General features: G+C 27.0%; 1 protein-coding gene across 1 annotated transcript in view; it reads right to left on the bottom strand.

Moving 5' to 3' along the window:
- Positions 1-546: 546 nt before the first annotated feature.
- Positions 547-12,493, bottom strand: part of LOC307130643 (arf-GAP with coiled-coil, ANK repeat and PH domain-containing protein 2) — a 33,610-nt gene continuing 21,663 nt past the window's right edge. Inside the window, exons 14-22 of the mRNA XM_079823733.1 lie at positions 12,181-12,359; positions 11,565-11,634; positions 9,402-9,493; positions 9,222-9,301; positions 5,927-6,081; positions 5,725-5,834; positions 5,524-5,634; positions 5,369-5,430; positions 547-3,549 (exon numbers count right to left, since the gene is read on the bottom strand). Of these exons, the coding sequence (XP_079679859.1) occupies positions 3,428-3,549; positions 5,369-5,430; positions 5,524-5,634; positions 5,725-5,834; positions 5,927-6,081; positions 9,222-9,301; positions 9,402-9,493; positions 11,565-11,634; positions 12,181-12,359 (981 nt within the window). The 3' untranslated portion in view covers positions 547-3,427. The remainder of the gene's footprint in view (positions 3,550-5,368; positions 5,431-5,523; positions 5,635-5,724; positions 5,835-5,926; positions 6,082-9,221; positions 9,302-9,401; positions 9,494-11,564; positions 11,635-12,180; positions 12,360-12,493) is intronic.

Raw genomic sequence — 12,493 nt, 5'->3', positions numbered from 1 at the left:
GAGGTCATGAACGCGTGAACTAACTGTTCAGCATTTGGCATTGAGAGTATGTGCCGTAATTTAGATATATTTTTAAGATGGTAGAATGCAGTTTTACAGAATTGAATAAATTAATAAATACTTTTTTTTCTTCTTCTAATACGAAATCTCTTCTGCTCTGAAATATAAAGCCATTTATTCTTTTGTCCTGTGTCCTCATCAAAATAATGAACTGTGCAAAAATATATTACTATAGATATTTTCATTCTAAGAATAAAAAAACAAAACAAATGACAGTAATAGACACACCATAGATGTGATCATCCTGATGATGTCAAAAAGGCGTCTGAAGATCTGCTGTCATAATGGATCACTTTTGTACACTCCTTTCTTTTACTTCAGTAACTACAAATGTAGTTTTTTATGGAGGATGATTTATTACCAAGATGAAATGTTGGAGCTCAAACTTACTCCATAAGCAGAAGACCGGACAGCAATGAAACGACACGCTTTCTGTTGTGTACTTGAAAACAAACCACAGCTAGGTCATAAACAGACAGAACATTTCATAGTTAAATAGCTTTTTTATTAGTCAGAATAAGACACAAACTCTTAAGACATCAACATTGATATTAATATATTGTGCATCACATTATATTAATTGTTATAACCGTTTATTTATTTGTATTCAGTGTGCATTTAGTCAACATGAAACCGCATTTCCAACACATTTGACTTTCTTAATTACTGGAAATTCAAGAAAAAATAAGGCATCACACTCCACAATAAGGTCCCATTACTTGTTATGTTATTAACTAAAAACACTGCAGTATTTATTCAACTTTATTGATGTTTGATGTAAGTCCATTAAATAATATGGTAACACTTTACAATAAGGTTAGCACAATACTTCAGCATTTATTAAATTTAGTCAACAGTTTTAATGGTTAACATTAGTTAATGCACTGTGAATTAACATGAACAATTAATGAAAGACTGTATTTTTATTAACTAATGTTAACAAAGATGAATAAATACTGTAACAAATGTACTGCTCATTGTTAGTTAGTGCATTAATAATGTTAACAAATGAGGTCGTTTTGTAAAGTGTTACCAATATTATTAACAGATACAACTGTTGATTTAAATAGTGCTGAAATGAACATGAACTAAGATTAATAAATGCTTTAGAAGTTTTGCTCATTGTTACCAAATGGAAAAGTGTTACCAAAAAAATCCAGGACATAGTTTGATTGTTTGGATGATGAAAAGTCTCATTTGACAGGAGATTATAAAATTATTAGGGATGCACCGATATGCAAATTTTGGCCGATAACCGATTATTCTTTATATTTGAAAGCCGATTGAACCGATATATTGGCCGATAAATCTAAATCCAAATTTGTATGTAATTTTTGAGAGCCTGATTACAAAAACAAAAGTCTCAGCATTAAAAGCCATGTCCCACACAATTATGATGTTCTCATTATCATTTTATGCAGCATGTATGACTTGTGCTGCATATGTTGCACTGAACCGTTTTTTTTTTTTTTATGATTTCAATCATATTTCAAGCAAATCAAACCAATCATGGTGAACATGAAGTGTCTCCGCTGAAGGAAATAATACATTATTTATATCGGCTTTAATATATCAGCTACATTTTCTTATCGGATAATATTAATAAATATAGCTGCATGCAGCAATTATCGGGGGTTCAAACGCTTTAAGGCCTTTAAGCACATGCGTAAAATGGTATTATGTTTTATTTAACAAGCCTGTAACCACTTAGATTAGAGATGGAAAAGACCATTTACAGCCAATACAGGCAATTTACTAAGGAAATGGTCTGATTTCCACCCATTTTCGCAAAGTTCTGGGTTTTCGTTCATGAATGATTGGCTTTTGGGTAGACTTGGCCACGCTTGTTTTCTAAAGGATCCAGCTATAGCTATCCAAAGGCCAAAGTTCAACATTTTTTGATGATTATTGACCTAGAGAGTCCCGCGTTTGAGCCAAAAACTTAGGACTAGTCCATAAAAGTTGTTTGAGATTCGATTGACAGCGGCGGTCCTAGAGGCAAAGTTGCTCAGAATGAGAAGTTCTACCATATGAAGGTCGTGTGATATACAATCCTTTACACACGTGAAAAACGCGATTTGGTCGATTTCTTTTTAATTTCTCACAGGCCTCTAGTCAAACAGACCCAGCGAGTTTCGTTCTGATCGGCCTCCATTAACCTCGTCTGACAGCCGCTCGAACTTCATTTGTCGAGATAAGCGAATGTCCTCAAAGGCAGTCTTGGCACATTGTACAAAGACACTGCATGTCAATTTACAAGTTAATCGGACATAGGGTTGTGTAGTTATAGCCATTTTCATGTTTTTTTGTCCTGTTATAGCGCCACCAAGTGGCCAATCACCCCGTGCTTTTTCACGCGACCACAGAACAATCTCTTACATATATGTGCCAAATTTGGTGAAAATATCTCATTCCATTCACGAGTTATAGCCATTTTAGTAAAAGTGGCTCCGCCCACTTTGAACGTTTTGGCGGCCCTTAGAGACCGTGAATTTAAATGTAGCATTTTTTCTTTTATAATCACTGACAATCAGACTCCAGAGAATCTTGCTGCACTGGTTTGGTTCTGATCAGACCAAAAACCTAGGACTAGTTTGCATTTAAAAAAATCCAAAATCCAATCCTGCAACTAACGGTTTAGGAGTTATGCGCCATTATGTACTTTTGAGCGCTGTAGCGCCCCCGTCAGGCCGATTGGGACGAGCATTGGTGGAGTTGTAGACGAGGTGAGTACTACCATCCCTCAAAGTTTCAAGTCTCTACGACTTACGGTTTTGGTTTGCCCAATCCGAGAATGCTGATCCTTGGAAACTCTTGCTATTTCAATAGGGTTTCAGCGCTACGCTCTTGAACCTCTAATGAACATTTATCGGCTGATACCGATATGGTGGCCGATATATATCGTGCATCCCTATCGAATTTAAAGCATGAGCCAAAACTAAAGACGTTTTAGAAGAAGAGCAAGTTCTGAAATTGATGACGTGTGAGTAACGTGCACTGATTAATAATTCAGGAACATGCATTAAGAAAGTACGGTCACTTTTGGTTTCATGTTGACTTTAATAACCGCTGTATTTACTGTAAGTGAATTTCCTTCAAAAGTTCAGTGTAGCACAACCTAAAACAGTTCACAAACGCACATGTGTCAACAGCCTTGAGTAAAACCGGAGTCAGTTCACATGTGTGGATGAAATGAGTGGGACCGGATCACCGCACACACAAACACACTCATTAAAAAACACTGAGCGTCACAACATTTTAAGTCTTTAAATGGTTGCAACATTAAGATTTCCCTTCTTTGCGTTTTGCTCCCTTGTCCAAAAGTGCAGCAGCGTGACCTTTGACCTCACTTGACCTATGACAACCTCTAGCTTTTCTCCTCTTCGTCCTCAGAGCTGCGGACGAACTGACGGCGAGAGAGTTTCTCTGGGTCGTGTGACGCCATGTTGCTGAAATCACGGAAAATATCCTGGAATGTTTCATCGTCTCCTGAGGAAAGAGGATTGATTTGTTGGTGTTGGCAAGGCTTCAGTACAAACAGAACTTTTCTTTCTGCTTGACATTCAGGAACAGCCAAAAATATCAGAATAATTATATTTATCGGTTTTTGAAAGAGTCTCTTCTGCTCATCACGGCTGCATTTATTGGATCAAAAATGCAGCAATAATAGTGATATACTATTATAATGTAGATCAGCTGTTGTCTATGTGAATATATAGTAAAGTGTAATTTATATCCTGTGATCAAAAGCTGAATTTATCATCATTTCTCCAGTCTTCAGTGTCACATGATCCTTCACTAATCATGAATAATATGAGGATTTATGATTATTATCAGTGTTGTTGAAAACAGTTGTGCTGCTTCATATTTCTGTGGAAACCGTGAATCACTACAATTCAACCGTTTGGGATAAGTAAGATAAAAAAAAAGAAAAGAAAAATAATACTTTTATTCAGCTAGGACGCATTAAATTGATCAAAAGTGACAGTAAAGACTTTTATAAAGATATATAATATAATAATTTGTCCTAATGGAACTGACTGCATCTCCTTACTCCTTAATATATTATATACATTTTAAATAATAATAAAAAAATGTAATAATTTAATTGAAAATTGCATAGTTAATTATGAAATATTATTTTAATTAACAACGTTATTGTTTTAATTATCATATTTTAATTAATTACAATAACTGAATTTAAATTTAAAAAAGTATTTAATCATAAAATATTATTTTAAATGAAAATGGCATAATTATAAAATATTATTTTTAATATATTATAAAATAATAATTAGAATAATTGCATTATTCCCTATAAAATAATCTTTTAATCAACATAATGTTATTGTTTTTTATTATAATATTTTAATTAATGTAAACAACTGAATTTAAACTAAAATAATTGTATTTGAATGATAAAATATTTTTTAATTAATAATTTAAATAATGACATTAATTCAGTTCAAATAATTGATCAAGTACAATTATCTAATTGTTTTAATGATAAAATATTATTTTAAATGAAAATGGCATGATTATGAAATATTATTTTAATTAATTATAACATAATTAAAATAATTGTATAATGCCCTATAAAATATTATTTTAAGTAACATGTTATTGTTTTAATTCAAATATTTTAATTAATTACAATAACTGAATTTAAACTAAAATAATTGTATTTGAATTATAAAATATTCTTTTAAATGAAAATGGCATGATTATGAAATATTATTTTTAATTTATTATAAAATAATAATTAAAATAATTGTATAATCCCTTATAAAATATTATTTTAATTAACATAATGCTATTGTTTTAATTATAATATTTTAATTAATTAAAACAACTGAATTTAAACTAAAATATTATTTTAATTAATACTAAAAAATAATTACATTATTTAATTCAAACAATTTATAAAGTACAGTAAATACTTATAAAGTAAACTAAAATAATTGTATTTGAATTATAAAATATTTTTTTAATTAATAATTAAAATAATGACATTAATTCAGTTCAAATAATTTATCAAGTACATCTAATTATTTTAATTATAAAATATTCTTTAAAAATGAAAATGGCAGGATTATGAAATATTATTTTAATTAATAATAAAATACTTAAGATAATTGCATAATTACCTATAAAATATAGGTATTTTATAATGAATTAAAACAACTGAATTTAAACTAAAATAATTGTATTTTAATTATAAAATATTTTTTTTTAATGAAAATGGCATAATTATGAAATATTCTTTTAATTAATTATAAAATAATTACATTATTCAGCATTATCTTACCAACAGATCCGAAGAATCCCTCTGAATCCCTCATTTCCTCATTCATACGGGCCATTCTCAACCTGAAACACACACACACACACACACACACAACATTATTATGATATCAAACACACACACACACACACACACACTCACACACACTGATTACTCACAAAGTGACGATGTCAGCGTGGGCGGTTTCTATGGCGATACTGAGCGGATCGTTTCCCTTTTCGTCAGCTGCGTACTGATTGGCTCCTCTCTTGAGCAGCAGACACACCTGCCTGAAGTGACCAATCACAGGTTATTATCACACACACACACAGCGGGTATTAATGTGCCGTTAAGTGTGTGTGAAGGCCTGGCGTTTGTACCCGGTGTGCCCGTAGGTGGCGGCGGCGTGAAGCGCGCCCTGTCCGTGCTGATCTCTGTGATTCACATTAGCGCCGTTCTGTAGCAGAAACTCACACGCCAGCAGAGAGCCCTGCCAGATACACACACACACACACACACACACACTTCACTGAAGGCCAGAGTCACACTCGTCTAACAGCGCTCGGACTCCCGGTCACTCACCCCGATGGCTGAACCAATCAGAGCCGTCCGTCCCTCCTGCCCAGGATCACTCCAGTTCACTTCCGCGCCCTCAGCCAGAGCCGTCGCCATGGCAACAAGATGCCCGTTTAGCGACGCCTGATACAGCCTCTTTCCGGCACGCAGCTTTGCTGTTTCTATGGCAACAGTACACAAACACTCCCAATTATCATTCTACTCCTCATTAATAAAATGATTAATGATATTATTTACATTTTTTTTATTATTTTTTACAAATTAATAATTTGAATAATTTCATTGAAAATTTTTGAATAAATTATAAAATATTATTTTAATTAATGATAGCATTTATTTATAATTCATTATAAAATATCACTTTAAAATAATAATAATATATAATATAAAATAATATTATTAATTATAATATATTAATTAATTATTATTGTATTTTAATTATATAAAATACATTTTATATTATTTAATCTAATTATTTTAATTATAAATAATACTTTAAAAATACTACTAATGTTTAAGTTTATTTATAATTAAAATAATTAGATTAAATAATATAAAATGTATTTTTTATCATTAAAATACAATAATAATTCATATTAAAATAATAAAATATTAACAAAATATTAAAAAGTATATTTAAATCTTTAAAAATTAATTATTAAATAAATGTAATTGAAAATTGTATCCTTAATTATGAAATATTTTAATAAATAATAAATCAAACTAATATAATATTCATTATAAAATATAAATTTAAAATAATAATATCTAATATAAAATAATGTTATTAATAATATAGTAATTCATTAATATAATTGCATTTACTTGCATAACTGTATTTAAATTATAACATTTAGTTATAGAAATAATTAAAATATTGATATTATTTAATCAAATTATTTTAATTATAAATAATACTACTTTAAAAATATGACTTAAATGTAATAAAATATAAATATATACATTATTTAAATCTTTAAAAATGTATAATTTAAATAATCTAATTGAAAATTGATTAGTTAATTATTACATATTTTAATTAATAATACAAATGTATTAAAATCATTTTATAATTAAGGTGCAGAATAAATTAAAATTAAAATAATGTTAATGTTTTAATTATAATATTTTAATTAATTAAAATAAGTGCATTAACATTAAAATAATTGTATCATTTCAGATTATTTATAATCAATTCAATTCAAATTAAATACAAATTTATTTTAATGAACAATTAAAACAATAACACTATATAATTATAATTTAATGAATGAAAATGAAAACAATTTATTTTCATTATAAAATATTAAAAAGTATATTTAAATAATTAAATTATTTTAATTATAATTAATATAATATATGATATAATAATTAAGTATTGTACTTAAAATAATTGTATTAATTAATTTATATAATTGCATTTATTTGCAATTGTATTATATTTTACATTTAAATTGTATTATATAAATAATTAAAATATTTATATTGTTTAATTCAAATGTATAATTACAAGTACCTAATTATTTTAATAATAAAATAATACTTTAATTTAAATGACTACAACATTAAAAAAATAAAATCAAAAAATTAAAATTATTATTTTAATTATGGTTATTATTTAAATATTATTTATACATATAAATATTATTATATATTTGTATAATACAACAAATGTAATGTTATTGTTTTAATTATAATATTTGAATTAATTAAAATAATGATAATATTTCAAATAATTTATAATTAAAACTATCAAATTATGTTAATGATAAAATATAAATAGTACATTATTTAAATTCAAATCATTTTAAATTAAATAAATTCAAATAATTCAAATAATTACACTATTTAATTATTATTTAATCAATGAAAATGAAGACATCACCCCCGCTTATTTTAATTTAAATTTTAATATAATATAATATAATATAATATAATATAATATAACATAATATAATATAATATAATATAATATAATATAATATAATATAATATAATATAATATAATATAATATAATATAATATAATATAATTAGGGCTGTCAAAAGATTAATCGCGATTAATCGCATCCAAAATAAAAGTTTGTGTTTACATAATATATGTGTGTGTACTCTGTTAATTATTATTTATATATAAATACACACACATTCATGTATATATTTAAGAAATATTTGCATGTATATACTGTATATACATTTATATAATCTATAATATATATAAATATAAATGTTTTATATATAAAAATAATATTTTTTTCTTAAATATATACATGCTTGTGTGTGTATTTATATATAAATAATAATTAACAGAGTACACACGCATATATTATGTAAACACAAACTTTTATTTTGGAATATAATATAATTAATATAATATAATATAATATAATATAATATAATATAATATAATATAATATAATATAATATAATATAATATAATATATTATAATATAATATAATATAATATAATATAATTAATATAATATATATAATAAATATAATAATATAATATAATAAAAATATTATAATATAATATAATATAATATAATATAATATAATATAATATAATATAATATAATTAATATATATAATAATATAATATAATATAATATAATAAAAATATTATAATATAATATAATATAATAAAAATATTATAATATAATATAATATAATATAATATAATATAATATAATAAATATAATATATATAATAAATATAATAATATAATATAATTAATATAATAAATATAATAATATAATATAATATAATAAAAATATTATAATATAATATAATTAATATAATATATATAATAAATATAATAAAATATAATAAAAATATTATAATATAATATAATATAATATAATTAATATAATATATATAATATATATAATATATATAATAAATATAATAATATAATATAATATCATACAAATATTATAATATAATATAATATAATTAATATAATAATATAATATAATAATATAATATAATATAATATAATGTAATATAATATAATATAATAAAAATATTATAATATAATATAATATAATATATATAATAAATATAATAATATAATTAATATAATATAATATAATATAATATAATATAATATAATATAATATAATATAATATAATATAATATAATACAATACAATACAATACAATATAATGAATATAATGAATATAATATAATATAATATAATATAATATAATATAATATAATATAATATAATATAATATAATAATCAAGTATTATACCTAAAATAACTTTTATAAAAGGTGAACAGCACAAACTCACTCACCAGCATCAGGACCATCAGGGTCACGCACCACGAATCTCTTCTCCACATACTTGAACCGAATCCACTGTTCCTTATCCTGCCTGAGAGAGGCAGTGAAGATGATCAAAGCACCTGATATAACAACACGAGTGTGTGAAATAGACACTTCCTGCTTGTGTTTGAGGTGTGTGAGACCCGTACCGTGGACTGCCTGCGCCGGGCTTCTGTAGTCCATCTGTTGGGTTACGCTCATAAATGCCATTGATGACTTCATTACCCAGAACACATAGCAGCTGTGAGGGGCGGAGTTAAACACAAAGATCAACCAATGGCAAAACAGAAGAGAGCATAACTGACAGAGCTCAGATGCAGATTAGAATCAGAAATTCTGTTAATTTTCTGTTCATGGGCGTCGGAAGCAAATAAAATGTGGATGGGTCCTCAGAAATGTTTTACTGGAGTAGATGCCAATTACATTAAGTACAAATATACCGCTTTACTTGCTAAACGTATAGTTCGGAAAGACAAAATTACGGAAATCAATTTCGCCAAACTCAATCTTCTCCAATTTCCCATCACATATCAAATCGGAAAGGCATTTATTTTCAATAAAAATGAAGAAAATATTAGAAAAGTGGAAATAAAGCGTCTAACGTTTTTAATAATAAGTGTTTATCGATTAGGGGTCGGTAAATTAATAATGTAATTGAAAATTGTATCGTTAATAATAAAATATTTTAATAAATAATAACAAATTATTAAAGTTATATAATATTCATTATAAAATATAAATTTAAAATAATAATATCTAATATAAAATAATGTTATTAATAATAACATAGTAATTAATTAATATAATTGCATTTATTTGCATAACTGTATTTAAATTATAACATTTAATTATAGACATAATTAAAATATTGATATTATTTAATTAAATTATTTTAATTATAAATAATACTACTTTAAAAATACGACTTAAATGTAATAAAATATTAAAAAGTACATTATTTAAATCTTTAAAAATGTATAATTTATAATTGTTTAGTTACTTATGAAATATTTTTAATTAATAATACAAATGTATTAAAATCATTTTATAATTAAGGTGCAAAATAAATTAAAATGATGTTAATGTTTTAATTATAATATTTTAATTAATTAAAATAATTGCATTAAAATTAAAATAATTGTATCATTTCAAATTATTTATAATCAATTCAATTCAAATTAAATACAATTTTATTTCAATTAACAATTAAAACAATTACACTATTTGATTATTATTTAATGAATGAAAATGAAAACTATTTATTTTCATTATAAAATATTAAACAGACATGTGCTGAATGTTAGGACGATAAACGTGAGTGGGTCCAATATCATTGATCGTATAAAGTGGGAGGGTCTTGTCCCACACACATACAATGGTTCCGACGCCCATGGTTAAAATGATATTTGGAAATATGTAATTTGTTTTAATTGTACATCAGGGTTCCCACTCTTTTTCAGAAACCATTTTCCAGTACTTTTTCAATTTTACTACGGCGGGAATAAAAGACAAGGATCATGCCACATATTACTTTCTAAGTCTTTAAAAGTCGTACAGTTTAATGCCGTTACTTAACAATCCAGCATTTTTCAATATGAGCTCTTAATCATACATTATGACTATGGAAGCTTGTTTACGCCACAGAATAAGAAAAGGTAATTGTGACTTTTTATCTCGCTATTCTGACTTTCTCGCAATTGCGAGTTTACATATTAGTGATATAAACGCGAAAATTGTCGCAATTCTTTTTTCCTCAGAATTTGACTTTATAACTTGCAATTGCAGTTTAGATCACACAATTCTGAGAAAAGAAGTCAGAAGTGCAAGATATAAACTCGCAACTGCGCAAAAAAGTCAATTGTGAAGGAAAGGTCAGAATTGCGAGTTTATATCACGCAATTCTGACTATTTCTTGCAATTCTGACTTTATATCAAAATGATGTGATTAGTTAGCAGCTTACGAGTTAACATTCACTGCATACATTTGAGCAGTTATAGCATTAGCTATTAAACATCATTATTCAAAATAATACTCATACGCATCAAACTCAGCGTTCCTGAACATGTGCTTTCTGCAACTAGCGCTAATAGTTTGGGCCAGCGATAAACTCTTTATACTCGGCTAAAGAAATAACTTTTTTTAAAGAATTTTCCCAGACAACAAGATTTTCCAGGACATTTTATATTTTCTCTAATTTTCCAGGACTGGAAAATTTGTCATCAATTTTCCAGGTTTTCCAGGACGAGTGGGAACCCTGTACATTCATCAGCTGTGCACCAATGATGACATTGAATCTTGTGATTAGTAAGACCTTTATCTGTTCCGGCTCCCAGGAATCAAGAGTGAGGGATCGAACTTTGGACAGATGAACGCCAAGACTCCTGCCAAATCAAAAACCTTACATTTAAACCCTTTAAATATGAATAATCCTACACAAAGTATCACATAAGTTGTGAATGTTGACGTTTGTGTCCTATTTATTCACACTCGGAGTAGGACTGTGCCAGGTGCACTGCAAAAAATGCTTTTCTTACTTAGTATTTTTGTCTTGTTTTCAGTCCAAATATCTAAAAAATCTTACATTAAGAAACATTTACTAGGCAAGCAAAAGTTTTTGTCTTGTTTTGGGGGAAAATAACTAAAAATTAAGGGCGTTTTTGCTTAAAATAAGCAAAATAATCTTAATTCAAACAGAAAACAAGATTATTTTGTTTACCCCATTGGCAGATTCTTTTGCTTATTTTAAGCAAAAACTCCCTTAATTTTGAGTTATTTTCCCCCAAAACAAGACAAAAACTTTTGCTTGCCTAGTAAATGTTTCTTAATGTAAGATTTTTTAGATATTTGGACTGAAAACAAGACAAAAATACTAAGTAAGAAAAGCATTTTTTGCAGATTGGGCTTGGTTTGAACACAAGCGGACTGACCTGTGGATGCCCGAGCACTCGATGCACATGGTGATGCCGAGGTTGACGCTGGCCCAGCGAGGCTCCGCCTCCCCGCAGTCACAGCAGCGCTGGTTACCGTCGCCACGGAGAGCCACGCCCAGAGCGGGGGGGTGAGGGGGCGTGTCTGGAACGGACAAAGGGGCGGAGCTCTCCTTCACCTAGACACACAATATGCAAACGACACAATATAACCAGGGGCCTCATTTATAAACGCTGCGTACGCACAAATCTCTGCGCAATAATTGGTATTTATAAAAAGCAAACTTGACGGGAAAATGTGCGGCCCTTCACG

This window comes from Gobio gobio, assembly GCF_949357685.1.
Source record: "Gobio gobio genome assembly, chromosome: 8".
Classification (NCBI taxonomy): domain Eukaryota; kingdom Metazoa; phylum Chordata; class Actinopteri; order Cypriniformes; family Gobionidae; genus Gobio; species Gobio gobio.
This window is presented reverse-complemented; position numbering and strand designations above follow the sequence as displayed.